At 43.7% G+C, this 27,568-nt stretch overlaps 1 protein-coding gene across 1 annotated transcript in view; it reads right to left on the bottom strand.

Annotated features, from left to right (window-relative positions):
* The window catches only part of SH2D4B (SH2 domain containing 4B), a gene marked incomplete at its 5' end in the record, with an annotated part of 77,976 nt that extends 60,644 nt beyond the window's left edge, over window positions 1–17,332 (bottom strand). The window contains 1 exon segment of the mRNA XM_080925868.1: window positions 17,149–17,332. Coding sequence (XP_080781994.1) covers window positions 17,149–17,332 — 184 coding nt within the window.
* Between the last annotated feature and the right edge of the window lie 10,236 nt (window positions 17,333–27,568).

Genomic DNA, 27,568 nt, shown 5'->3' with positions numbered 1-27,568 from the left:
CATCGGGGCACCAATCACTGAGCCACTGCCCTAAAGGTTCAGCTGCCTGCCTTCCTTCTAGATACATAGTTGATTTAAAAAGAAATAATCAGAGTGAAAGAGGAAGAAAATGATTCCTGCAAACTATATACCTGATTAAGGGTTACCACCCAAATACATAAGAAAGTCAAGCAACACTGTATCTAGAAAGCAAATCTGTTTTCAAATGAGCAAAGGCTTGAATAGACACTTCTTAAAAGAATACATACAAATGGCCAGCTGTTAGAAAAAACATTCAACCTCTTTAATCAACAGAGAAGCTCAATTCAAAACACTGTGGGATATCACTCCATGCCTGGTAGAAAGGTGAGCAGCAAATGTATAAAGCTAAAAACCTTGGGGACAGGGGCTGTAGCAATGGTTCTGAGCCTGTGGTTCATGACCCCTTTGGGGGTTTGAATGACCCTTTCAAGAGGATCACATATCCTACATTTCAGGTATTTACACTGGGATTCAGAAAGTAGCAAATGTATAATTATGAAGTAGCAATAAAAAAATTCTATGACTGGAGGTCACCACAACATGAGGAATTATATTAATGCAATTAATGTATTTAGAGTATTAGGATGGTTGAGAACCATTGGACTAGATAGATGGCTCAATGCTTACTTGTTGCTCTTGCAGAGGACCTGAATTCTATACCCAGTACCCAGATGGCAGCTCCCCACCATCTTAATCTCCAGTTCCAGTGGACCTAACACCGTATTCTGCCCTAATAGGCACTGTGTACATGTGGTGCACAGACATACATGCAGGAGAAACACCTATATATGTGAAGCAATTTTTTAAAATAAAAGTTTGAGGTCCATAGAAATAAAGGGACATTTACTCTGTTGTAAGAATGTAAATTAATCAGCCATTATAGAAAACAGTACAGAAATTTCTCTAAAAATGAAAACTAAAGGTGTCAATATGTACACATATACATAGATATGGGTGTATCCAAAAGAAATGAAGTAAATATGTCAGAGACATCTACACACTCATGTTCATTGAGGCACTATGCACAACTGACATGGAATCAACCTGTGTCCATCAAGAGACATGCCCACATAAAAACAACTGAAAATAAAAAATAAATAATGAAGATGTGATACATATATGTGGTCGAATACTATGTGGCCCTAGAAAAGTGGAAAATCATATTATTTTCAACCATATAGGTGAACCTGGAGAGCATTGTGATAAGTGAAAGAAGCCAGACAGACACACAAACATCATATGAACTCACACACATGTAGGATGTGAAGTGGGGAGAAGGATCAGAGAGAGGCTGACATAAATCTCTAGATGTATATATGAGCAGCACTAACTGGACCAATGGGTTGTTTCAAAAACCATTAGGGGATGTTGAGTGGGAATGTTATAGGAATTCTCCAAACATGCAATTCTTCTGAAGTAAGTCTAAATTGCTTCAAAACAAAAGGCCTAAAGGTTTTTCAAAAGATTTTACTTCTGTTTTATTTTAGTGTGTGTGTGTGTCTATGTGTATCACCCACTGGTTCATATTTTACTATGAACACATACATGACTTTGATACTTTGCTCATTAGTTCTTTGGAAAACGTTGGGTCAATGCATCAAACAGATCTTCCAAGCATGGGTTTTATCTTACAGAAAAGTCTTATTTGCAAATGCCATCATGATCTTATGAGGAAAAGAATTACACATTGGCCAACATGTAAGTTTGTTGCAGCAGAAAGACATTTTTTCAAAAATTCTAGCCTTTTTACTTGAAAGCAGAAATTTTATCATTGGTATAAGCTTTGTCGGTTCCTTTTCTTGGAGTAACAAATTCTCTTTGCTCATTTTTAAGTAGTCACCTATGAAAAATACATATATCATTGCTTGGCAATCTTTTCTTAAATAAAAATGGTGAACCACAGAAGGAGCTATTTTATCAAATTACTGAAACAAGCACAGGACATTTTTTTTCAGGAGACCCCTGCATCCTGCAGCAGGAGCAATGCTTTCCGTGGCCATCTCATTTGTCACATGATAAAATGTTGACTATTTCATAGTGGAATGAGGCTATCATTCACTTGTACAGAATGATGAAAAATACATTGACCACTACCAGTATGGTGCCAGCAGATTTCCTCACTTTGTTGGTTGACTTTTCATCACTATGACAAATACCTAAGCTAGTCAACTAACAAAGAAGAAAGGTTCATTTGGGCTTACAATTTGGGGATTTCAGAACATATGTGAGCAGACCCAGTAGGGGATATCACACTATGATGGAATCATACACCAGAACAGATGCATCATGACCAAGAGAGGAAGAAAGCAATGTCCCATACTCTTTTCTGGAACCTATCTCCAATGACCAGGATGCTTTCTACCAGACCAACAGTCCCAGCACCTCCAAATAGCACCAAACTGAGGACCAAGCCTTCAATGTGTGGGGCTTTTGGAGACATTCCTGATATTAACTATGGCACCCACTGTTGATTTTACAACTTTAGTACAAGTATGATTAAAAGGAGCATAGTTTTAGCCAGCCATGGTAGTGTATGCCTTTAATCCCAGCACTCAGGGGGCAAAGGCAAGCATATCTGTAAGTTCAAGACCAGTCTGATCTACAAAGCAAGTCCGGGACAGACAGGCTGCACAGAGAAACCCTGTTTTGAAAAACAGGGGGGTGGGAGGAGAGCATAGGCTGACCACCCCAGAGAAGTCTCAAAGTTTTCCAGGAATCCAGAAACCACACTTTGCGAATCATTCCATAATATGACAGCTCAATTGTTTTTTTATCATACTGATTAAAGGGAGGGAAAAATACTGGAATATACAAAGGATTCCTGTAAATGGCTGATAAACATATCAGAATACTTAACTTCACCACCAATTAAAAACACAGTATCCACACAGGAATGAAAAACTGTAATGGTTTCAAGAGTGGAAAGCTCCTTAAAACTATCTCAAAAGAGAAGGCGCAGGCATGACCGCTTTTATTATTGCTATAGGCTCAAATAATTTTCATGAGAAATTTTTTAAGTATTATTCTTAAAGACATGATGTGGGCCAGCGAAACAGCTTATCAGGTAAAAGTGCTAGCTGCCAAACCTGACGGCCTGAGTTCGATCCTAGAGACTCTCACAATGAAATGACAGAACTGACTCCTACAAGTTGTCATCTAACCTCTACAAACATAGGTAGCAGTAAATATTCAAAATAAGCAGTGAACAGTTTCAGTGGCACCACATCACGCTACCCCCAGCTGTTCTCTGGTCCCCGAAGTCTCTCCACCCCCATTGCTAGCCGAATGCCATAGCAGCTCTCTCAACGGCAGAGTGCCAGCCAGGAACTCTGCTCACATTCCCTGTAACTGCCCCCTGTGCTCACCTGACAAAATCAAAAGTCCAAAATTTGCAATTTAATAATCAGAATTATCTCAGTAATTTATCTCAGTAAAGTTACACTCTACAAAATGTCCACACAATAAACTCACACCCAATTGATAAGATTTAATCTGTCCACCTAGATAAGACAAACTGTCCAATACTAATCCATCCCTTATAAGATCTTCATAGCTACCTGTGGCTAATTGAAGCCACTCAGAGATTGATCCTCCTTGTCTTCCTCCATCTTGCCTTCTTCTCCTCTCTTGGCTTCTCTCCTCTTTCCAAAACTCTGTCCCTGCCTTATTTCTTCATTGTCCAATCATAGCCCTTGTCTTATTTTGTACCTGCCCTCCTTAATTTCAACCACACACATATGAGGGCACATGTACACACACACACACACACACACACACACAGGATAATACTATAATAGCATAACTTGCAAAGACACTAGGCATTAATAAAGCAGATTTGTAAAAAATAGAGAAAAACAAGTCCCCTTATAACTGCTGCTTGGAATGTAGGTTACAAGATAACCCAGTGATCCAACCAAAAGAAATAAAACCATATTTTCACATAGAAATGTCCATGTGAAGCTGGGTACAGTACCATACACATGTAAGGCCAGTACTTAGAAGGATGACGCAGAAGGATCCCTGTGAGTTTGAGGCCAGCCTATGCTATATATTAAAGCAATATCTCAAAAAGAACAACCAACCAGCAAACAAAACAGCCTGTGCATAAGTGTTCATAAATGTCTTGCTCACAAGAGCCCAAAAAGGGCAAATAAGCCATGGGCTCATAACAGAATAATGAATAAACAAATATGGCCACGCTGTGGGGAGACACACCTAGAATCCCAGGAGCTGATAGGCTGAGGCAGAAGGGTCGTTAGATGCCAACCTAAATTACATAGCAAGGCCTCTTCTTATTAAGAAGAACAAATGTTCTAAAAGACCAAATTAATTCAAACATCACATGCTACCTTAAATTCCCAGAATGAAAGATGATTCTAAGACTTAGCATAATAAAAGAGCTACAGTTTGAAGTTTACTTCAAAGCTACAATTTCAAGATGTAGCATGGCAAGATGATTCACCCTGACTGGGAAACTATTGTTTAACCTGCTATAACTGAATTTTTTCCTAGTTACACCCTTCAAACCACTAGAACTGTGACAGAAAGCAGTCTCACTGCTACCACAGCACTCTTTTCTCATAAATGTAGACCAGAATCTACAGGGATGGAATCTAAATTAAAACACAAAAGAATGAGGGTCATCTAAGGCTACGTGAATTTAGACTTGGATAACATGGAGACCCTGGGTAGCATGGGAACACACTGAATGACACAGGAAGACACTAGATGACATAGAAGAGGCATTGGATGCTTACAATTCTAGACATTATGAGGCCTTGGAGAATGGAGCCTAAAAATCAGGTAGACCAAAGTCTCATGCAATGGCCAACTTCATTCAAGGTATAAGATAATTTATACCCCGAGGGTTAAGAGTCACCTAAGTAAAAAGTGTATAATCTCAAGCACAAGCTGCATATGGCAGAAACATGTTTTTCTGTAGAGGCATAGAAACAATATCTAGTTGTAATGAATAATCTGAAGTAAGCTCATGCCTATCCACTATACCTGGGAGGGGCATGAAAGCATTCCAAAAGCAATTCCATGTTTCAAGAAACTGAGATCTGTTTTCTTGGGGTTATCTCACAAGCACTTAAAATGTTCATAGGACTCCATCCTCGGACTACGCCCTAACAGATAGATAGTGTGGCAGAGACAGTGCGTGGCATGGTGAAGACATTGGGTACCAAGGGGAATACAGTGCATGACATTGCAAAAGACACCAGACAGCATCAGTGAGATGCTGAAGAGCATGGGAGACACCACTTGCAAAGCAACAGCATGTAGAGCTTTTCAGCTGGAACAGCATGCAGAGAGAGGCATGACCAGGTGACGGAGAAAACAGCCCTGCCTCTAGTCCACCTGCTGGTTCCATATTAATTTTCCTTGATATCTTTAGATTCTGATACACTACTTGAAAGAAATCCTCTTTTCCATAAGATATCTTCACCAATATGCCTGAAAACATAAGCTGATATCTGAGTCTAATGCACAGAACACTGGAATCTCTCATGGTAGACACACATTGCATATAATAAATACTACACATGCATAGGATTAGTTGCATACTGTGCTGGTGAATTTTTTATTACATTCATTTCTATATCTGCACTATGAATGCACATGTGTGGGTTGCAGATCAGAGGCCAACTTGCAAGTGTCACTTCTTGGAGATCAAACTGAGAAGGTTCTCATGCTCGGAAATAAATATCTTTATCTGATGAGCCCCGCCCTACCCCGTCCTGAGACGGTTGATTTCGTCTGACTACATGGTTAGATATGATGCTAAGATGTGTGTTATGTAGTCTGAGTATCACACAAAAGGATTTATTAATATTTACAATCGGTTGACTTTTAATAGAGCACATGAGCCTCCATGATGTAATAGGCCTCGTCCAATCAGCTGTAAGCCGTGGGAAAGAAAGAAGAAAACCAAGGCTTCCCCAAGAAGACTATAACCTAGAACTACTGCTTGACTTTTCAAGGCCATAGATGTCAGCCTTACTATTCCCTGTTAAGCAATTTCTTAAAATAAAGTTGTAAATACATTTCCATCCTAATGGTTCTGTATCTCTGGAGAATCCAGACTTAGAAATATGCTAACTAGCTGACCATGAAATGACTGAACCATATCTCCTAGGCAGTAAAGATCCAGGAGACATCAGGAACCACAAGAAACTGTGCCCAGCTTACCCACTATGCCCAGGTGCCACTCTGGAGGGTAAAAACAGGTGTGGCTTTATGACATCTCTCAGAGGATCCTGCAGGTAGGTGGCCCCAACTACAGGTGTGTTCCCTGAATGTAGGTCTCATTTGTTCTAAGCTATAAATTTGATATTGTAGGAAAACAAAAATAACTTGATGAGGTTTAAAAGTGGTATTGTTAAGATACTGCAAATCAATAACTTAATAGCATATCGGGTGTCATTGGAGCCATCTCGTTTTATCTTCCCCATGAGGCCACAGTGTATCCACTACTATCATCTTCAGCTCATACAGACACTTGAGTATCTTGCCTAGGCCAAATTAATATGTGGAAACAACCACAGTTCATGAGTGTGCAGAGCCAAAATTTAAACCAGTCACTGGATGTCACTCAAAGTCCTCTAACATAAACAATACAAAGTCCCAGGACAATGTAAACATCAGGTCAATACTATAGCTTATTTTACATTGTATTCCATACAGACTTCACAGTTGGTTATCCAGGGCTCTCTCTAAGCTGTGATGATAACACAACCCTCCCACCCCACCCCCTGCCACTCCAACTCAACACAGACCACGTGGACTGTGGAAAGAGAATGTCTTAGTACGCCAGTGAGAAGATCTAGACCCTAATCTTTGTCCAGTTCCTTCTTAGCACAGTGCTCCCAATTAGGACAATGTCTGAGGCACTAATCTCTCACTTTGTCATAGGAAGGGGTTGCAATATATTAAGGGACTAGATGTACTAAATTCTCAGTATCTCACAAATTCTAAACATCATAACTCAACTCCAGCAACCATGAAATAGGATAGAGATAAATAATCCCTGATACTTAAGGTAATTGTGAAGTGACTTGGAGAAGGTTGATACAAAAACAAGACCAAAGAATTTAGAGCTTAAAGTCTAATGTAAGACCTATTCCCATATGGAAAACCCTCCAAGAAGCATTGCAGATTCTTACATGAGGAAATAACCAGAAAGCAACAGTGTTCACTATCCTGAAAGACAGAGAAGCAACGCAGCCAGCCATCTGCAAGCAGCTACCTCTTCAGAGCTGGAGCTGAGACCTGGGCTCAGATTACAAGGTGATGTAATCAGCTGGTTGCCTTTCCCAGGAACTGTCCCGGCCGACCTCGGGGCCTGAGGGGGAAGCAGGAGGTGACAGTACCAGAGTCTCTGACACCAAGAAAGATAAAGTAAATCTGGGCAGGTCAGGCCAACAGCAGGCACTGGAGCTCTGTGCCAGTCAGGAAAGGTACCTGCCACCATGCTGTGAGACCAACGCAAGCGCTCTTTGCACATTTAACCATTGAGCCATCTCTCCAGAGTCACACTTCCTTTTTCCTTCAGTCTGGTATTCCTTCCCATGTACTGGTACACATTCAGGGTGTGTATTCCTACCCCCAAAAGAAAGGAAAAACAGACAAACTGTGAGACCCAGAGCTATCCACACACACACACACACACACACACACACACACTCATGTCTCTCTCAATGTAATATTTTATAGCCTCAGGAATTTTATATCATACACCCATCACATGCATTTCCTGGTCCTTCCATGTCTACCTCCTACCCTTGTTATCCCCCCAAATTAAAAAAAAAAAAAGTCCAACTTCTGTTTTATATATATATATAACATATATATACTCATGGTAGCATAGTCAAACTTTCAGTGGTCACCCTCTTAAATAGAACTGAGTTGTTCCCCTGCACCCCTGTCAGAAGCCAACAATTGTGGCAAGCTAACTTCAGCATCCTTATATGCAGCCACCAAACCCAGTCACTATTGCTGATGCCAAGAAGTGTTTACTGAGAGAAGCCTGATGTGGATGTCACCTGAGAAGCTCTCCTAAAGCCTTACTGATATAGATGAGGATACTTGCAATTAACCATCATGTGGAGAGCATTTTTGGCACCTCCTGACAGTTGATGACAGGGTAATATTAATATTATCCCAGGACATCTTGAAGCTAGCCAAGGCAGAAATCTGGCTTCTGTGCTACTCCCTGTAAGGGCTAGTATTAAGCACATTGGCATCTGTAGCTCTAGGCAGAGCCCCTGGGATAAGGCTATAAGAAAGTACATCCACATCTGAAGTTTGGGGCAGGGCTCTCAAGAATGTGGCACATCTACATCTGAAGTTCGGGGCAGGGCTTTTAAGAATGTGGCATAGGGAAGTACATTCCTATTTGAAGCTCCAGGCAGAATCCTTAGGAATGCAGCTCAGGAAGGGGCAGATTTCAGAATGTAGGCACAGCAGTACCCACTTTTGTCCCTAACCTTTTTCACCTGACCTCCAGTGAGATGTTTACGGAATCTTTGGTTGTTATCTCACTTGATCCGGGTCTCAGAACAGATGTTACCTTTTTGCATGTAATTAAAGTGATTTAAAAGAGGACAGATTAAACTAAGCTTCTCTTTGGCCAAGAGGCTTAGGCCTCAAGTCAGGCCGAAGCCATGCTGCAACTTAAACTAACCATGTCTCCTTTCTCTTTCAATCTTCGCTCTGGCCCTGGGGGACCCCTGTTGTGTGCCCGAGCTGGTCTCAGACACCATCAGATTGAGCACAGGGACCCCAATGGAGGAGTTAGAGAAAGAACTGAAGGAGCTATAGGGGTCTGCAACCCCAAAGGAAGAACAACAATATCAACCAACCAGACCCTCCAGAGCTCCCAGGGACTAAGCCACCAGCCAATGAGTATGCATGGCTCCAGCTACATACGTGGCAGAGGATAGCATTGTCTGGCATCAATAGGAGGAGAGGCCCTTTGGTCCTGTGAAGGTTCTTTTCCCTAATGTAGGAGAATGTCAGGACAGTGAGGTGAGAGTGGGTGAGGGGGAGGAGGAGCATCCTCATAGAAGCAAGGCCAGAAGAGATGAGAGAGGGGGGAACTGAGAAAGGGGACAACATTTGAAATGTAAATGCATAAACTATCCAATAAAAAAGCCATGGAGTTCTCTTCCATGACTTTCTATTTCGGCTGCTATTTATTATTATTATTATTATTATTATTATTATTATTATTATTATTATTATTATTATTATTTTGCTGGGGGGGAATTGGGGTGAGGGTAAGTTTGTCTCTTAAATGAATAGAAACCCTGTCAAGTTGACATCAAGATTAGCCACCACCAACAGTGAGATTGTGCACCTTTTTACATCATCATTGTGATTAAAGTAGTCCTTTTGTAAACTGCTTGTTAGGATGTTTTCTTACTTTTTCTCTTAATTGTCTTTTCCTAATTGATTTGGAAACTTGCTTATATTTCCTGAACACTAATATTTCATCTGTTTTATGTGTTATAAATCTTTTCCTCCCATGTATCTTCTCTTTGTTCTTTTAAGAATTTTTATTATTGTGTGTGTAGATGTGTGTGTGTGTGTGTGTGTGTGTGTGTGTGTGTGTGTGTATGATCTGTGTGTGAGAGCAGTTGTGTGTGTGCCACATCATGAACATGGAGGAGAGAAGTGGATTCTCTCTTCCTACTGTGTCTGATATATGGTCTTACTTGTTTCAGCCATGTTGGTTAGCATGTTCCAGGGCAGCTGTCCCTGAGCCTCTGGACTAGTCTCCTGTCTTGGCTCCCCACCTTGAGGTAGGAGTAACAGACTACAGATGGCAAGCCACAGCACGTGGTTCTTTAATACAGGCTCTAGGGGTTAAATTCAAGTTACCAAACTTGCGTAAAAACTTCTACACACTGAACCATCTTGATGGCCTTCGTCCTTTTCAAAACTATCAGGGAGATAGTTTTTTATTTAATGTTTTTTCTTTATTTTCCTTGTTCTATACATTAAACATCTTTATTTTTATTCTTTTTATTCATCTAGTAATTTTGTTATACTTTTGCTTTTTTGTATGCTGGCTATTACTTATCTTTAATGTGTCTTCTTAGGAGCTGAAGAGATAATTTAGCAATTAAAGGCACTGGCTGGACCTAGTCCCACAAAGCAGCTCATGACCATATGTGAGTCTAATCCCACAGGATCTGATGCCTCTTCTGGCCCCTGAGGGTACTGCACCAACACAGTACTGCACAGACATACATACATTCTGACAAACACTCATACACATAAATAAAAATAAACATCTAAACAATAAATAGATAAATAGAAGACTTTTGTATGTACAGAGAAAATTGTAGTAAAATGCTTTCACTGAGGCCGGAAGAATAGAAACTTGAATCCTAGCAGGTAGGTCAGTGCTCAGATCCTACTTTCCAAATTACTTTCCCCATGCAGCCTGCTAATCCTAAGATTCATCTACCCAACTAAAACAGAGCTCAAATCTTAATTCATCAATTCAGAGACACACATCTTAACATTTCTGCAATCAGGATGTGCCTTACAATCAACAGTGTATTGTGATTTAATTAATAAAATATATACAGGGGCAGCTTTGAGGTCAGGAAGAGGGCGAGACTAAACAGGATTACCACAGGCCTGGCAGGTCTTTCATCAGGGTGAGTTCTTCTCAAGGAACAAAGCTGATATGGCTTTGCCTGCTTCCCCGGTACCCTTTGCTTTTGAGCCTCCGACACTCACTTGCTAAGCTTTTGATCCCAGCTCTCAGCTGATACTCCATGTAGATTCATGTAAGGGGAGGTTATGATGCTAATGTCCTATTCCCCAACTGGCTCTTGATTTGTCAGTAAGGAAGGCTGGGGGCCAATTGCTGGTTGAAAGGTACAGGTGAGACTTCTGGGTCCCAGGAGGAAAAGGCAGATTCAAGGAAGGAGAGAGGAATTTTTTCTGCTATGTTTTGGAGGAAGAAGAACATAGCGACCATGTGAGATCTCAGGAGGATCTGGGGCCTGTGGCATCCACTGCAGGCAGGTAGCCAAGGAAGTTTGACAGGGGTTAGGTGGGACTAGCCACTTCAGTCTAGGGCAAGTGGAGAGATGGAGATAATGAATTGGTAAAGACACGTTTCCAGGAGAGAGATAGTAACACCCAGCAAATGTGCCTAGAAGACAAGTTGTAAAGTAAAAAACTGTGTGTGTATGTCTTTTATCCTAAAATTCAAGGGTCTTGGGTGGGAACTGATAGTGAGGTCACCTCTCAGAGCAAAGCTGGGTAGAACAAAAGGGAAGCCAGAAGGGGCTCATAGAGCAGCTGATCTGAGAGCTAAAGAACAACAGATTCAGACTATCTGGGTCTTGTATTTAATGGTTCCACAGAAAGTAACTCTTTATACATAGCTTCAAAAAGTGTACCTCACTTTTTGAAGTCACTCACAACTGTCAGATAACAAGAGCTATCACCACAGTCCCTACAGATGACTCTGTATTCCTTCACAACAGGAGTTCTGCCCTTCTATGATCCCTCTCACTGCCTGCTTGGTATATCTGGAGGGTTGTAGCTTCTGAAAAGCTGGTATGGAAGTAGGGAGCTGTAGACCTTGGAGATGTCTGGCAAATGGGACTGCCTCGAAGATTTGGGGAAGGCCAAACAGGAATAGGAACAAGCCAATTGAAAAGAACTGGAGGCCATCGGCTGGTGTCATGTGTTTAGAGTAGGAACAAAGAATTTTGCATGCTGGCCCATTAACTACTCATAACCACTTATAAAGGAAGATAGTTTTAGCAACTGACTCTCCCAGTACAGAGGAAAGACTGAGCTGCGAGAGGGACATGATGTAGCCAGAAATGCTGAACCTGTACCACTAAGATACTGATTCACTGGCTGCTGTCCCACTATCCTGGCTTTGGTTTTAGAATAGAATATGAGCCACAAAGTGAGTCTCTATCAAAGTCATGAGCCTGGTGGAACAACAACTCATGGAAGGTCTACTAGACCACACAAAACGAACTGGTACAGCACATAGGTCTGACTATGAGAGCTTCTCTTGATGTCACAAACTATCAGCAAAGTGAATAAACATACACCAACTTCATACTGCCTTTCAGAGATCACCAGCTTTGGTCCATTGTTCTGGCCATGTCTAGGAACAATCACAACTAAGATCACCCCAGGCCATAGGATACTCCTACCATTCTCAGCAGATCACAGCAGTTCTCAGTGGAGTATGTCCCATGCCCATCATAAACCTATATCTTCATTTCACCCACAAGAATGTTTATCAACATCCCAAAAAGCAAAGGGGGTATTATGGGAAGATTGAATTTCTCCCCATTCATCCTACATACTGAAAATAAACTTGCAAAGCACACTAGGAGTGATGGCTTGAGAGACACAGGAAAAGGTTAAGTAAAATACTAGTATTCTAAGCTACACCTCTATCTCCCAGACTCTAGAATAGCTGAGGTTGACCAAGCAGAGATGCCTTCCTGCCATACCCCCAATCAAAAAAGAACAGAGATGAGTGCAACCCGTTCCTTATGCTATATGCATATATGGTGAAGAGACCTTTTGAATCTCCCTATTACTGTTTTAAAAAAAAAAGGTTTGTTACTCTCATTGTAAGGTGAATACCAAGGTTTTCCCACTAGGTGATAAAATCCAAGTGATGTGGTTCCATCCAGGCTATACACATTTTTATTTTTTAATAGTATTTATTTTATGTATATGAGTACACTGTAGCTGTCTTCAGATACACCGGAAGAGGGCATCAGATCTCATTACAGATGGTTGTGAGCCACCATGTGGTTGCTGGGAATTGAACTCAGGACCTCTAGAAGAGCAGTCAGTGCTCTTAACCACTGAGCCATCTCTCCAGCCCATACACATTTTTAAAATAACATCAGCACAACCCAAGTGTAGAAGAACTGAAACGACATTACTTTATGCCCTTAAACACCTCAAGAATTTATCCCTGGCCCCAAGAAAGTGGGAGGGAGCAAGATTCCCAACTTGAATTTTTGGTGTCACCAAAAGGAACAAAGAGAAAGGGGGGAACTGCACAGATCCTAGAAATGTTGGAGTGGCTGGATGAAATATTGCAGAAGCATAATTATGACACTACCCCAGAGTCTCAAGGTGACAACATGACTTCCCATTGAACAACAAATGGTCAACCACAACAATAAACTCTACTGAGTCACTGAAAGTAAACAGTTAACATGACAACAGACAGTGGACTTTCAATCTGGGGGGGGGGGTCTCCTTCTGCTGCATCTGGGTCAAGAGATGGCTACAAAGGAGTGTCTCAAAGTGAGAAAAACAATGTGTCACTAATGTCCTCTCCTTCCCCTTATAATAGAGGTCTAATCTGTCATTCCAGCTCATTTCTGTGGTCCCAGCTGTGTATCTGAGTGTTGGGAAAGTCACAAGGCTTTATGAACTAGAGTGATTTATGACCCCTGGGTTTACTCATAGCCTCATCAGATATAACTAGAGTAAGGCCTAAGCACACTTTGCCCCAACCTGCCATCAGTGTGACCTGAGCTGACAGATGGTGAATTCAGTCAGGCCTACTAGAAATTTCCCCAGTAAAGGAAGAAGCTCAGTGAGGACCATGGCCAGAAGGAGCACAATGCCATTTTAGGATGAGCATGCCTGAGTAATGTTGTACAGAGAGATCCCAAGAGGCCAGAATGAAGCTCAACAGGGGCACAGAAGATGTGCCATGCAGAAAAATTGGGAGAATAGAGACTGGGAAGGTAGGTGCATATGCAAGGAAGGAAAAGACCCAATGGATGAATGTTTCTACCTTGAGCCACCACATAGATGCTTTGCATGATACCTGGCTCCTGGCACTTGTGACAACTGTGTGCACTATGATCCTTCTGTTCAAACTTCCAAAGGCTACACTCTATGAAACCCATCAATGGCAGCCCCTGGGATAAGTAATTGAATGGGTAAATGGTTAGACAAGAAAAGATAGATTTTTCATTTAATTGGAGTTCTATGACCAGAAGGAATTATAAAGGAAAATCTAAGTTTTAAGACTCTAGGTAAAAGCCATGGAATGTGTATTTGGCTCCATCTCTCAGCTGGGTGGCCTTTGTTGTACTGTATCTGTTCTGTGAATTTCAGCATTTCCACTTAATGTAGGGTAATAGGTTCTTGCCTTCTAGACATGAGGAGCCTTCAGGTATGCGCCTGAACAAAGCTCACACAGGGTGTAGGGCCTTCAAGACCCTTCATCATGATGCTAGGACAGGATCAGGCACTATGTATCATCAACCCTCCAGCAAAAAGCTTTCTGGCTCCTGGGGCAGAGCCAGTTCTTCTAGAACTCTCCAGAATCAAGCCCAAGCAGTTCCCAGGGGCAGCACTGAAGTACAGAGCTAAAATCTGAATGGGATTTTGGCCTAGAATGGGATTCCTCAGCCAGTCCCCTTTCTTTTCTGTGCCTTATAAATCACAAATGTAATTACTCAGAAAAGAATTTCCTGCACCCAAAACCCAAATGAGTTTAATATATAATTTATATATGAAAATGTAGATGTCAGTGTGTGATGAATCTCCACATAAATATTTTTGCAGTTAAATTTTTAGGCATCTGTCTTTGTCCCAAAGGACTTGCAAGACAGATGTGAGGCCTCAGGACTCAGGCTGAATGGGGATGGAAGGCATTGGCTTGTGAACTCCTCCAGCTTGTGATTCTGTGGCCAGAGCATCAAGCCCAGATTTTGCACTAGCCACCTAAAATCATGTCAGAGCTCTGTCACAACTTCTGGGTGGGTGGGTAGGGGTGCTGGGGGGGGTTGTTCTTGTTATTTCTTGTTCAGAACAGGTATGTAACATTGTCCCAACTCTATGCTCAGTCTCAAGGAAGGAAAAACACAGTGAAGTGCAACTTGAAGTTCCAACAGTTTGTAATCTACTGGGAGAGTCACACAAGTGAATGGAGAACACCACAGCCAGGGTGGCAAGTGCTACAGCTTGGGTTGGTCCTATGAGCCGGGAAGGCACAGAAGAGCCAGTCATTTCTGCACCAATGGCGCCCTCCAAGACTCCAGGGGCAGGGGTCATAGATTTAAAAAGAGGAACAGCATTACCAACAGTAAGAAAAACATGAACCAAGACCAGGGAGAGAGGAAGGCATGATGAACCTTACCAACAGCAAGGCTAGATTGGAAGACAGAAGCTGGGCCACCAGCAGGCCTGCGTCGGATTTAGCCTGGGCTGAACTCTCTGAACAGATCAAAGCTACACTTCACTTGATGAATAGATGGAGACAGGAAACAAGTGAGGAGGGGTCACAGGGGCAAAAAAAGAAAGCAAGTGGATTTGTGTTGCAAAGTATAGAGTTGGGGCTATGTGTTTTACTTAAAAATAACCCTTACATTGTAGGAGACTAGAACTTTTGCTGGACTTAATAGCCAGACTTAGTAACATATCTTCAGGTCACTTAAGACTTAAGATCACTATCCTACTGTGTTCTCAGCCCATTTGTTTAATCAGCCTTTAAGAGGACAATACAACAACCACCCTTAATTGCCTTGGATTTTCCCATGTATTCAACTTTTATAACCTAAGAGAGTGCATAGCTGTAATCTTAATCCATCTGGCATTTGTGAACCACAACAAGATTTAGCCTTTGAAACTTGGTGTAGATGGATCATAGGGCATCCAGTCGGCTGAAGTCACAGCATAGGTAATACGGGTGACTCAAGTACTGGGAGCCAAGTGTCATACAAGACAGCTCTCCTGCCCCTCACTCAAGAGTCATGCATGTGTTTTGGTACATGTGTTATAATAATCAGTTGTTGAAAGAACAAATATAGGCTAAAACCAATCTTATAAATTGAATATCCACCAGAAATGTTAAAGGCAGCATATGAATGTCAGTGGGTAAATAGCGATGTTTGTAGGACTGTTCATTATCTGGGCGAGTGACTTAATCTCTTGTAAAGCTTTGTTAAAGATTTCTGTGAAATACTCATTAATCCTTTTCCCATGGGATGCTTTCGGCATTTTTCAATAAAAAAGAGAGCAAACTCTTTGTTAGGGACAGACACACACAGAGAGAGACAGGGACACACAGATTCACAAGACAACCTTCAGGCGGGCACATAAGCAGACTTACACAACAGAGGACAATGAAAGGTGCAGGGAGATTGAAGATTCAAATCTGGGTTCACTCTTGATCAAATGACACCAAGAGGAGATGCTTCATTGATCTCTGTACTTAATACATGCAACAGCAGCACGTTATTGATGACTCTGAATGTACTTTATTGTGATGTTTTCAAAGGGACCAAAAAGTGAGTGAAACATACACAAAAGCTACCTTCCATAGCAGAATCTGGGATGTTCAAGGTACATTAGCACACCTGATGCTGGCTAAAGGTCCCAAGTAGGTCAGTTAGCACCAGTACATGGCTTTGGCAAATGACTGAATATAAATTACCTGAAAGACAGGTGGGGTCCGTGCTTCTTGCCTGAAGTTGCTACTGCCCTCTGGAGAAGATGACTCATTGTACAAGGAAATTTCCTGGCATCCTTCTAAGAGATGTGCACTAGGACTATAACCACAACCCACAGCATCCTCTCACATGAAGACATACACACTGGTGGCCATGATACAGAACAGAGTTCAGACCTGAGCTGAGAACCAGGGAGGAAGGACCTACTTATCTTCAATGTACTCTGACTAGAACTGTTAGGTTGGAAAATATGCCCTTGATCTGGGCATATACCTTAGTGGTAGAGTACACAAGGCCTTAGACTCAATTCCCAGAGTCAAAAAAAGAACGAGAAGACTTTTTTTTTTTCTCTATTATCTACCATGCAGTTGTCAAGCATCAGTTTCCGTGGTGCCTTCTATGAACTGGGGCCTTACACAAGACAAAGCAAGTCAACATTTCCCCAGCCCATCTGGGTCCCACACAGTCCCTGTCACATTCTTTTATAATCCTGGTTGGAAGCCCAAGCTAGTAGGACTAAAGGCTCCAGCACAAGGGTTCTAAATACCCAGTCTTTATCACACTAGTGCCCTTATGAAAGGAGAACCCAGCCTTGACTTGTTCATGGTTGGTAAAGCTTTGTTGACCGCAAGCCACATACCTCTCTTGACCTTTGCTGGCCTGAGGCCCTCTGCCTGAGCCAGGGCATCCCAGGCCTCCCGGTCCCTCCAACGCCGAAGCTGCTCCTCTCGCATCTTATAGAAGAGGATGTGCTTTTGCACATCACTGAGCTCAGCCAGAAGCTCTGGGTCGATGTACATGTCTTGCAGGATCTGCTGCAGCATGGTGCTGTGGGAGACACACACCGGAGTGCAGCTAGTAAGAACTCCAGGGCTAGGCTGATCCCTGGGCCAGGCCAATACTTTGAGCCAATTCTGTCTTAGCTCCTCACTTTGGAGCCACTCCAGATGTCCTTTTCTTGTATAGCATCTTTGTTCTGTCTCAGCTCCCGTCCAGTGAGGAATTCATATTGGCCAGGACGGCATTATTCAGCCCAAGCAGTGAGAACCAAGGAGCTCTGAGGGGAGGCAGAGGCAGAGGGCTGTCTAGTCCTGGGTTCCTACTGAGATCACCTATCATTGGATCACTGCATTTCAGCAGTGCCTTGTGTTGTGGCTTCACCTGGGGTTCTCAGACAACAATGGTCCAAACCTCTGCTCAGACCCAAATCCACCTGGGTCGGTAGGTGTCGAGTGATCTGTTAGTGGAAGGTAACAATGACACCAGCTGTATCAGTGACACTGGCCTGCCAGTTGAGAACCGATCCCTCTCCTGCAGATAAGAGGGGGTGGGGAAGAAGTCGGTTTGCCTACTAATTCCATGTCTTTTGAGCCAATGTCTAACAGAGGCCTATGAAACTTTCAAAGCCTCTGGGACCCCCGATGCCACACTGTATCTGCTTCACCATGAACAACCTTCCTTATTTCAGGGCACCTGGAAGACCCAGGTATTACTTTTTAAAGTGCCTTGGGGAGGAAATGTCTTCCCTCCTATCTGTTTTGGATTCAAGGCAGAGCACAAACTGGAATTAGTAGGGGGAATAAATGTAGGGGTGGGTACCACAGTCTTCATGGCCATAAAGATGACATCATTTCCTCTTTCCCTAGAGCAGACTTTTAAACTCTGCATGTACTTAAAGACAGGCCTCTCTGGGGGGCCATCTGGGAGGCTGCTGATTGTCGGTGTCCATGTCCTTTACCACTAAGCAAACTTGACTCTGCTTAAATAGAAGCATCCAGGGTTCTGCTTGGAGGAAGCAAAAGCCTGTGGCTTTGAGGGTGGATAGGAGCTGCTGTTGCTGAGATGAAGGCTCCCTTTCTAAGCTTGCCTGCCGAGCTCGTCTGTGCTCCTTTATCCAGACAGGAGTACGTGACGGTAGCACACGCCTAGGCCTAGCCAGTAAGCTGCTGCACCAGCGCTCCACCCAGGTTTCAAATTTGATGTCCTCTTGGTAGTTTAAAGTTGCAACCCTATCCAGAGAAAACAGGCAGGATCTGGCACTGTGAGCTGGTTGGATTAGTGTCTCCACTTCCCTACGGATGGAAGAGACCAGCGGTCTGGGTCTTTGTCCCTCTGCAAGACTGACAGGAAGGTAAGCAAAACTCAGCAGTCTCACCAGTTAAGCCCACAGGGTTAAAAAGCAATGTGGCAGCCAGACACCCTCCTCTCAGGCCAGTCCCTTTGGGCCGGATATGACTTAGAGCTGAAAGCCTCTACTGGGAAGTCCTACTGAGACAGACCTGTGACTCTGACCTGGATCCTTCCCACCTTTCAGGACTTGTCCTGACTGCTGACTGCCACCGCTATAGCTCTGGCTCCCTTCAGTGCCTGTCAGCCATTCTTCCCCAGCCTAGCCCTTGCCTCCGATTTGGTTAGTTTTGGCTTTCTCACCACGTGTGCTGGCTAATTTTTATCAACTTGACACAAGCTAGAGTCACCTAGGAAGGGGAAACCTCAGTCCACAAATTGTCTCAGATAAGTCTAAGAGCTTATTGCTGATTGCTGAGGGGACTCAAGGGAGCAGCGGGAGGAAGAAAACCAAGAAGCCGCCTTCCTGGTGATCTCTACTTCAGTCCCTGCCTTGGCTTCCCTTGGTGATACAGTGATTGCTATAAAGAGAAATAAACCTTTCCTTCTCAAGCTGGCTTTGGTCAGCGTTTTAGCACCGCAATAGGGAAGCAAACTGGGGCACTGGTGAACCAAAGACAGGAAGGGCATCTAGCCTTTTTCTGTGTCCCCAGATTCTTAAAAGAAGAGAAGTCAGAGAGTACACCAAAAAGCAGTGGAAGGGGCCAGCTGTCCTTGGAAAGCAGTGTCCTGGGATTTGTAAAAGAATAGGAGGAATGACTCCCACTAGTGCTACAGAGGCTCGCTCTCTGCGGGGGAGGGGTGCTCCCTGGCAATCCCAGGTCAGTGGGGCAGGAGGCCAATTGACACCAAATCCTGAACCTGACCCAGCCAAGGGCTGTGTAGGGTTTCTGGAACAGTAAGGGGGCAGTTCCGCCACACTGGGCTCCACGCATTCCTCAGGCTGCGTCCGGCTTAGCGCGCCCTCTTCCGGCAACACTGAACTCCAATCCTGGCTATGCGTGCCAGATGCAAGCAGGACTCGAACACAGTAACATCTTCAGGCAGCTTGCATTTTGGTTTTATTTTTTCATTAGCCGAAGTGGTGCCTGTTGCAAGCTGATGCCGTTCCTTGCGGGACAAGTCTGTTGTGCAAGTTACTGGAAACCACCTGGATGTCCTTAAGCTGGAAAACATTATTCTTGTCACAAAGAACGATGGCATCAATTGTCTGGAGGAGGGGAAGCACCCAGGCAGATAAAGTGAAATGGGGGGGAGAGAGAGAGAGAGAGAGAGAGAGAGAGAGAGAGAGAGAGAGAGAGAGAGAGAGAGAGAGAGAGCTATGTTGACAGAGTGATAGACTTGGGAAGTAGACTTGGGAGAGGGCAGAAATGATGAGAGTAATTTGTTTGGTTATTTCTCTGTAAACAAAGGGAAGCATTCAGAAAACGACACACCTAATTGCCTGCCCAGCTACTTGGTTTCTTTTTAAAGGGTAGGGGTTGATTGCTACACAATTAGTTAGAGAGTCTTATATGACACATATGATTAAAGTCCAATGTATTTCAAAACGTGCTCTACAAACACCACCCCTGGAAATCAGCCCCCATAACACTCACTACTACAAAGAACCCTGAGCAAAGCCAGGCTTCTCTACCCCAAGGAAATCAGGAGGACACCTGGGTTCCTAAGCTGGAGAAAAGCTTTGAGAATTTCTGAGAGGAAGTGTTAAGGAGATGCCCTCCATATTCCCTTAGATTTATGTACCTCATACTGGCCTAAACTGTAGTTGAGGGGTCCTTGAAGGTCTAATCCTGGTTTTCACCTTTCCAAGCGCAGAGTTTACTGGCATGTGCCACTACACCCAGTTTTATGAAACTTGTGTTGGGGGTTGAAATCAGGGCTTAAGCAGATCTCCAACTCCACTTTTAAAACTTAAGTCAATGCATGCAAGTTTTGTGAGCAAAACCGAGTTACTAAAGTCTAAATCCAAGTCCTCACAGGTCCTCAAGATCCCCAGTGATCTGCATTGATGTCCCTCCTACCAGTCTCATGGGTTGCAGCCTGCTGGCCTTATTCTGGCTACTCAGCAAACATATCAAACACAGCATCCCTAGGGACTCAATATTGGCTTATCAGTGCACCTAGGACCCACTTGGCTCCTCAACAAATCCCAATCTTTGCTCATATGTATCCTGTTTTTTTGAAATGCTGGAAATTAAACGCAGGTATTTACACTGTTTGGGCTCGCTCTAGTATGGATCTACCTTCTCAAACCAGCTCAATGTGTTCACTACCCTGCACTCATGACTCTTCCCACGCACTTCCTCTACTCTGTGCTTTTCCTTGGCGTTTAACTTTGCAAACTGCTACTTTACGCATTGATTTGTTGCTGTGTTTTTATCTGTCTCCCTGCTAGATAATAAGCAACCAACAGCAGGTGTTTTCGTCTGCTTCACACTGTAGAAAGAACACTGCTGAGTAGTCCTGGATAAACATCTACAGAAAAGAAGAAAAAGCTGGGGAGACAGTTCTGTTGTAATTTCTTAACATGTGCAAAAACCTGAATTTGATACTCAGCATCATGTAAACCAGGAACGGTGTGGTGTGCACTTTTAATCTCAGAACCATAAGCAGTGATGGTAGGAAGACCAAGAGTTCAGAGTCATAGTCAGCTGCTGGCAAGTTTGAGAACAGCCTGGGCTACATGAGACCCTGACTCAGAACAAGGTAGGGGACCCATGGGGGTATAAGGAAAAAACATTCTACATAGAACTGGCCGGAGCTTGAACAACTGCTGTGGAGTCCAGTTGCTGGATACTTGGGCCCTGCAGTCAAGGGGAGATGAGCTTCAGTAAATGGATGAATGGCTCTGCCATAAGCTACTTACCCTAGCTTCTCAGTCATCCCTGAACATACGTCCCCAACGAGGGAGTGATGGCTAGAGGACTCCAGCATCCTAGCCACATGCAAGCCGATGAGAACTACTAAAAGATCATTGGCAGGACAGTCCTGCTTACACCCTGTCCACCTGCCCTGATACAGTGTGACTTGAGGAAGCTGCTCCCAAGAGCACACTACTCCCAAGAGCTCTCAGTTGTACAGTCCTAGAGCTCTGTGAAAAACAACAGCAATTTCTGTTCCATTAGCACCAAACATAGCAGTAACAAACTCAAGAAACATAAGACAGGCAATAGGACACATGACTATACTCCCAGCACTCAGGAGGCTGAAGGGGAACCAAAAGCTTTAGACCAGCCCAGGTTTCATAAAAGACATTGTCTCCACTGGGGGAGGCGGGAAGACCATCAGTGTCCCTGCACGTATATATGTGCAGCAAATACTTAGAACATCCTATGTGAAAAGCAGATCCTGCCCTACATAGGAACCATATGCTAGGACATATTTAACTGTGGTTGTAGATAAGCAAAGAAACGTAGACATCTTTGATGATAGAATACCTACCTACATTTTAGGTGGCCTAGGAATATGCCACATTCATTAGCAGCATGACCCAGTATTGACCTGGAGAGATGGAATAGTCAGTAAAATGTATGCCTTGTAAGCATGAGGACTGAGTTCTTCACTCCAGAATCACGTAATAGATAGATGGATGGATGGATGAATGGATGGATGGATGGATGGATGGATGGACAGATGGACAGATGGATGGATAGATAAAATGGAGACGTTGTGGCATCTACTCTTCTAATTCCAGTTCTGGGGAGACAGAGATAAGCAGACCCTTGAGGGTGACCGTCAGCCTAGCTTATTTGGTAAGTTAGAGGCCAGTGCAACACTATCCTGAAAATAAGGAGTGTGTTGGGGGTAGGGGAGGTGATGGCTCAGTGTAAGGGCTTTGTCCACAGCCCTGACAACCTGAGCTCAATCTCGGGACCCATATAGTGGAAGGAGAACCAAGTCCCAAAGTTGTCCTTTGACTTTCACTTGTAGTCATTTTGTAGTATGCATATGCTACACAGACACACAAACACACACACACACACACATGCACGCACGCACATGCATGCATGCACATCTCATCTATATACAGGAAAGCTGTCAAATCACTTTTGCACTCATTTTTTGGATGAAGATCATGCCCTTTGATCGATTGTGACCTATGAGGGTCACCAACAGGGAAGGAAAACAGTCCGAGGAGAGAAAATCCTGGCTGTAAATCAGGATAATTTATATAACACTTCCCAACTTCATGGCATCCACAGGCTTCACGGCAACCACGAGTTCCGTAATCTGAATCCACTTTCTCTCATATAAAAAAAGAAATCATGTCCGTGCCCTCCTTCATCTGCCCCCTCAAAATGCAGTCATGAAAGAGGGGGACAGAAAGACTGTGAGAGCCAGGGGTCAAGAAGGATCAGAGAGAGAAGCAGTGTCTTTTGGACGGGACTGACCCATTGTAAACTCCCAGCAGCTGTGGTTGTCTGCACAAGACCTACACAAAACCAAGCCAATCAACACTCTAGCATGGTGGGAGGGTTCTCACACCACCCTGCACTGTGGCACTAGTCACAGCTAATGACTTCTTGCCTCCAGAGTCAGCTTTCCTTGAGGGTTTCGCTCCTGCTGGACTGATTACACTCCACAGGAGTGACCCCACACTCAACAGAACATGAGCAGCACAAAGTGAACTTGGTGGGTTAAAAAAATGGGAAGGAGATCTGGGAGGAGTTAGGATGAGTGGGGGCGGATATGACCAAAGCTCATTTTATACAATTATCAAAGAATGAAAGCATACTTTAAAATACACACCTTTGCTAATTCTAAGAATCACACTACAGGGAAGGAAGATTTCCCAGTCAGACCCGGGAAGCCCTATATCTGAGATTCTTTGAACATTCACTAGATTCTATACAGTTCTACCAAAGTCCTCAAGTGTTGACAGCTGCCGGGAACTTTTCGAGTCTACAGAGGAAAAAGGTAAACAAACCTCAAAATGCAACTGTGTTCAAAAAGAGATTCCAACATGGATGGTACAGCCTTCTGCAGAAACAGCGCAGAAGGGGCAGGGAGAGGAATGTCCTGATCGGCATCAAAGTGAAGCATTAGCGTATCTGGGGGTGACTCTCAGACCAGGTGGCTTGACAACTATGGGAAAAGCACTTCCTTCCCAGAGTGCAAAGCAATATAAATCTCACTCCTCGGTTTCGCCAGATAGAGCTAGGAAATTTAGAATAAACAAAGGTTCGGGTTGTCACCAATGAAAACCTGTGTCACTCAGGTCATACCCTAACTGCTGAGTCTGAATCTAGATTGCTATTACTTTGAGGTACTTTACAAATATGCTGCAGAGCTAGTGCAGTTATCTTGTGGATAGATGTGCATACAGCATACCCAAATAGGATTCAGCAGATCCTTTTGTATTGAAAATCCATTCTGGCATTGCTTTTCTTCCATGTGGATTGATGTTTTGTTGTGATTTCTCCTTTGAATTGGTTGTTAACCTTTCCACCTCCCTCAACCAAAGAACATTTAAAAATCTTCATATGTGCTTATCTATATTTATGAGTTCTTAAAAAGTAATGTCCTTTATAGAGCACCTAAGAACCATTGCCTCTTGGATATGAAACCAGAAACTTGGGCCTTTCCTGGTGCTGTTTCCCACAGGACATCCTCCCAAACTCCCCTCAGTCCATGAAACACAACACCCATCACCTGTTGATGCCTATGGCCATAGAAAGGGGTCTATGTTTCCTCACACACCTTCAGGAAACAGTGACAGGGTGCTAAGTCCCTGCGAGAGGCCATTCTGAAGTTTCCACATGGCCCACAGCTGTGCTGATTTTATGCCACAAAAACAAATCTAAAAGGAGATACCGTCACAATGATTCATCTTGCTGGGAGGTGATGACTGTTTAGGCCTAAGAGGAAAATGCATAAACTTATTACACGGGCATCTTTACAAGCTTTGGGAATCCAAAAGCAACTTCTTTACTTGTGTAGGCTTCTGGCAGGACCCATACTCAAGTAAGAATGAGTGTCCCCTCCCCCCACCCACTCCAGTAAGAATGAGTGTCCCCTGCCCCCATCCACTCCAGTAAGAATGAGTGTCCCCTGCCCCCACCCACTCCAGTAAGAATGAGTGTCCCCCACCTCCACCCACTACTCTTATAGCACAGAAAGCAAACAGTTCCAAAGTCTGCTGAGGTTCCCAGCAAAACTCAAAGTCTCATTCCTAATGCAAGAGAAATGTGACTGCTTTATTTCTGCTTACCACAAAACTGTGTGACACTCATCATGGGTAAGCTCAGCTGGTGGGGATGTAGCGTCAGATAAACGCCCCTATGTTAAATGTTAAACAGATCACCACAAGGGAAAGTGATACCATGCCCATTAAAAGAAGACATGTCATCTGGGGGCATTGATTCACACACCAGCAGTAAGCAATGATCTGGCCTGTCATAGCCAGCCTACAACCCACTAACGAGCATACCTTCCTGGAGAATTCCCTTTAGAGGAATAAACAAAGAAACAAAGAAATATCAAAATCCTCCTAAATGACTTGAAAACCAAGCAGTGCAGTTTGTTTGTTCTTTGGGCATGGCTCATGTATGCATGACTCACATGTTCACGTAGGTACAACTCGGACACATTCTTGTGTGTGACTGCACATGTGGTCATGGCACATCCCATATGTGAAGATCAGAGGACAAGCTCTGGTGTTGGCCCTGCCCTCCATCTTGAGAAAGGGTCTCATTGTTCTCCTACTGAATAGGCCAGACTAACTCCCAAGCTTCCTGGGATTTCCTGTCCACACCTTGCCTGTCTTGGTAGGGACAGTGGGATTGCAGACATTCATGCACATGCAGGTCCTCAACACTTACCAAAAAGCACCTTGACTCACAGTACCATTTCCCCAGCCAATACTGCAGGGGGTCTGTGTTTTTTAACTTGTTTTCAAATAAACATAAGAGCAAAGCCCACAGGAGGATGGGGAAAGTTCAGCGTTCCCAGCATCCTAACGTGTGTAAAAGCAGAATGACCTTCCCTCCTTGACTGCACCACGATGCCCCATCACAGAGGCTAGAGGCAGTCTCAAGAGGATTGCCCCCCCACCCCAGTCTCCAATGATGAAGACAGTGAAAAGGAAACCAGATCCTGCTGACCTTACTGAGCCACTTGGATCACACCAACCCTGAAACTCATGCTGCCTCTGGACTTTCCAGTTTCAGGAGCCAAAACTCTCCACTCATTGTTCAGGTTGGTTTAACAGGGTTTTCTGTTACCTGGGACTGCAAACACAATCCCCTGGAGAGCAGCACCCACTTACTTGTATGGCTTGACCAAGTGAGTGCACTTGATCAATATACTACATTTTAAAAAAGACCCGGTTTGGATGAAGATCCAAAGACCCTTTCTGGAAGGTCCTTAACAGTAGTTGTCTCTGGGTGACAGAAAACATACTTTCCACTTTGCACCATTTAGATAGTTTCTACTTATGTTAAAAAAGGATAAAGCTTAAAAGTTTGAGGGGACAAAAAGGATGGTCCAAGGTGATAATTTAGTTTGGTAGTAAATTCGTTTGGTAGTCATTAAACTATGTTTTTGAAGCCCGTGCTGGGATATGAGGTACAGAATACAGAAGAAAGCCAAGTGAAGAAATACTTCTTGGAGCTCTGCAGGGAGTGCTGTGTGCTCTCACTCCAAAACCAGTTTCCCCCAGGCATTCTGTAACAAATCTCTGAAAGCAATCCCAGAATTCTGCCTTTTGTTTAAGATTTACTTACTATGTGTGTATGGGTAATTTGCTTGCCTCTGTATACACACAATACACATGTGTGTGTAGTGTCCACAGATACAAGAAGAGGGTGCTGGAGTCACAAGGCTGTGAGCTACCACGTGTGTGCTGGGAGCCAAACCTGGGTCCTCTAGAAGAGCAACAAATGCTCTTCATTCTTAAGCCATTTCTCTTGCCCCTAGCCTGTTTTATAATGCTCATTTGACATTTTCCAGAGGCTCCCTAGAGACACCAGAAGTAACTGACCTAAGGGCCCTTTTACTTGCCTTTGAGGATGAAGGGCATTTCTTACACACTACACAAATAAGCTCAGATCAAAAGGCTTGAAATTCCCTACCCACCTATTCAACACAAGCACCTCAGCTAAGATCATGGGGAGGTGGGGTATCCTCAAAGTTCTGGGCTAACAAAGTGGTATCTGTGGTCTTCGGAACACAGAAACAATGCTGGAGGAGAGGCCCAACCAGTCATGCACACTCACCCAGCACTTGTCAGAGCTGAGAAACGTCAGCCAATTCTTGCATGTCTAAGGCTATGAGCCAGGAAGCAATTAAGTGGCCCCCATGTAGAGACTGAGGCCTCCTTTCTCTGTAGAGAGGCCCTCTAACGGCAGCCTACATGCTGCCTCGGAGACCTACAAAAGTTTCTTTTAGGAGAAGGAAGTGTTTGATCCTGTACTGTTCAGCACAGAAAACCCATCCGAAAGCTTGCATGTGACTGACAACTCTGGCCTTCCCCCAACTACTGTGCTTTGGGAAAACAAGTACTTCACACAGATCAGAGAGCAGTTTGTTGACTGAACATATTAATTCCTGGACTTGGGTCTTAGAAAAATAAATCCACTGCCCACTTCCAGAGCTGCTAGCCAGGGCAGTGCTCCTAACTCATTGTGGGTAACTTTCCCATCAAGTACCCAATCCAGCCAGATAAGGGAATGAATCTACAATCTAGCTTCCCAAATGGTGGCAGACCTGCTACAGCCCCAGGAGCTTCTTAGAATACCCTCATGGAATGGGCTATACCTGGGATAGTCAATAGACAGAAGCTACACTGAGGAGATGCAAGGGTGGCAGGGCTGCCTCCCCTTTCTGCTGCAGGTCCAGGTCCTAAGACAGGGCCTGTAGGATACGAATTTCACATTTCCAAACCCTCGCCGGTTAAGTTATCTTTCTCTGAGACTTGTGTTTTGGCCATG

The sequence above is a fragment of the Micromys minutus genome, assembly GCF_963924665.1.
Source record: "Micromys minutus genome assembly, chromosome: 12".
Lineage (NCBI taxonomy): Eukaryota > Metazoa > Chordata > Mammalia > Rodentia > Muridae > Micromys > Micromys minutus.
This window is presented reverse-complemented; position numbering and strand designations above follow the sequence as displayed.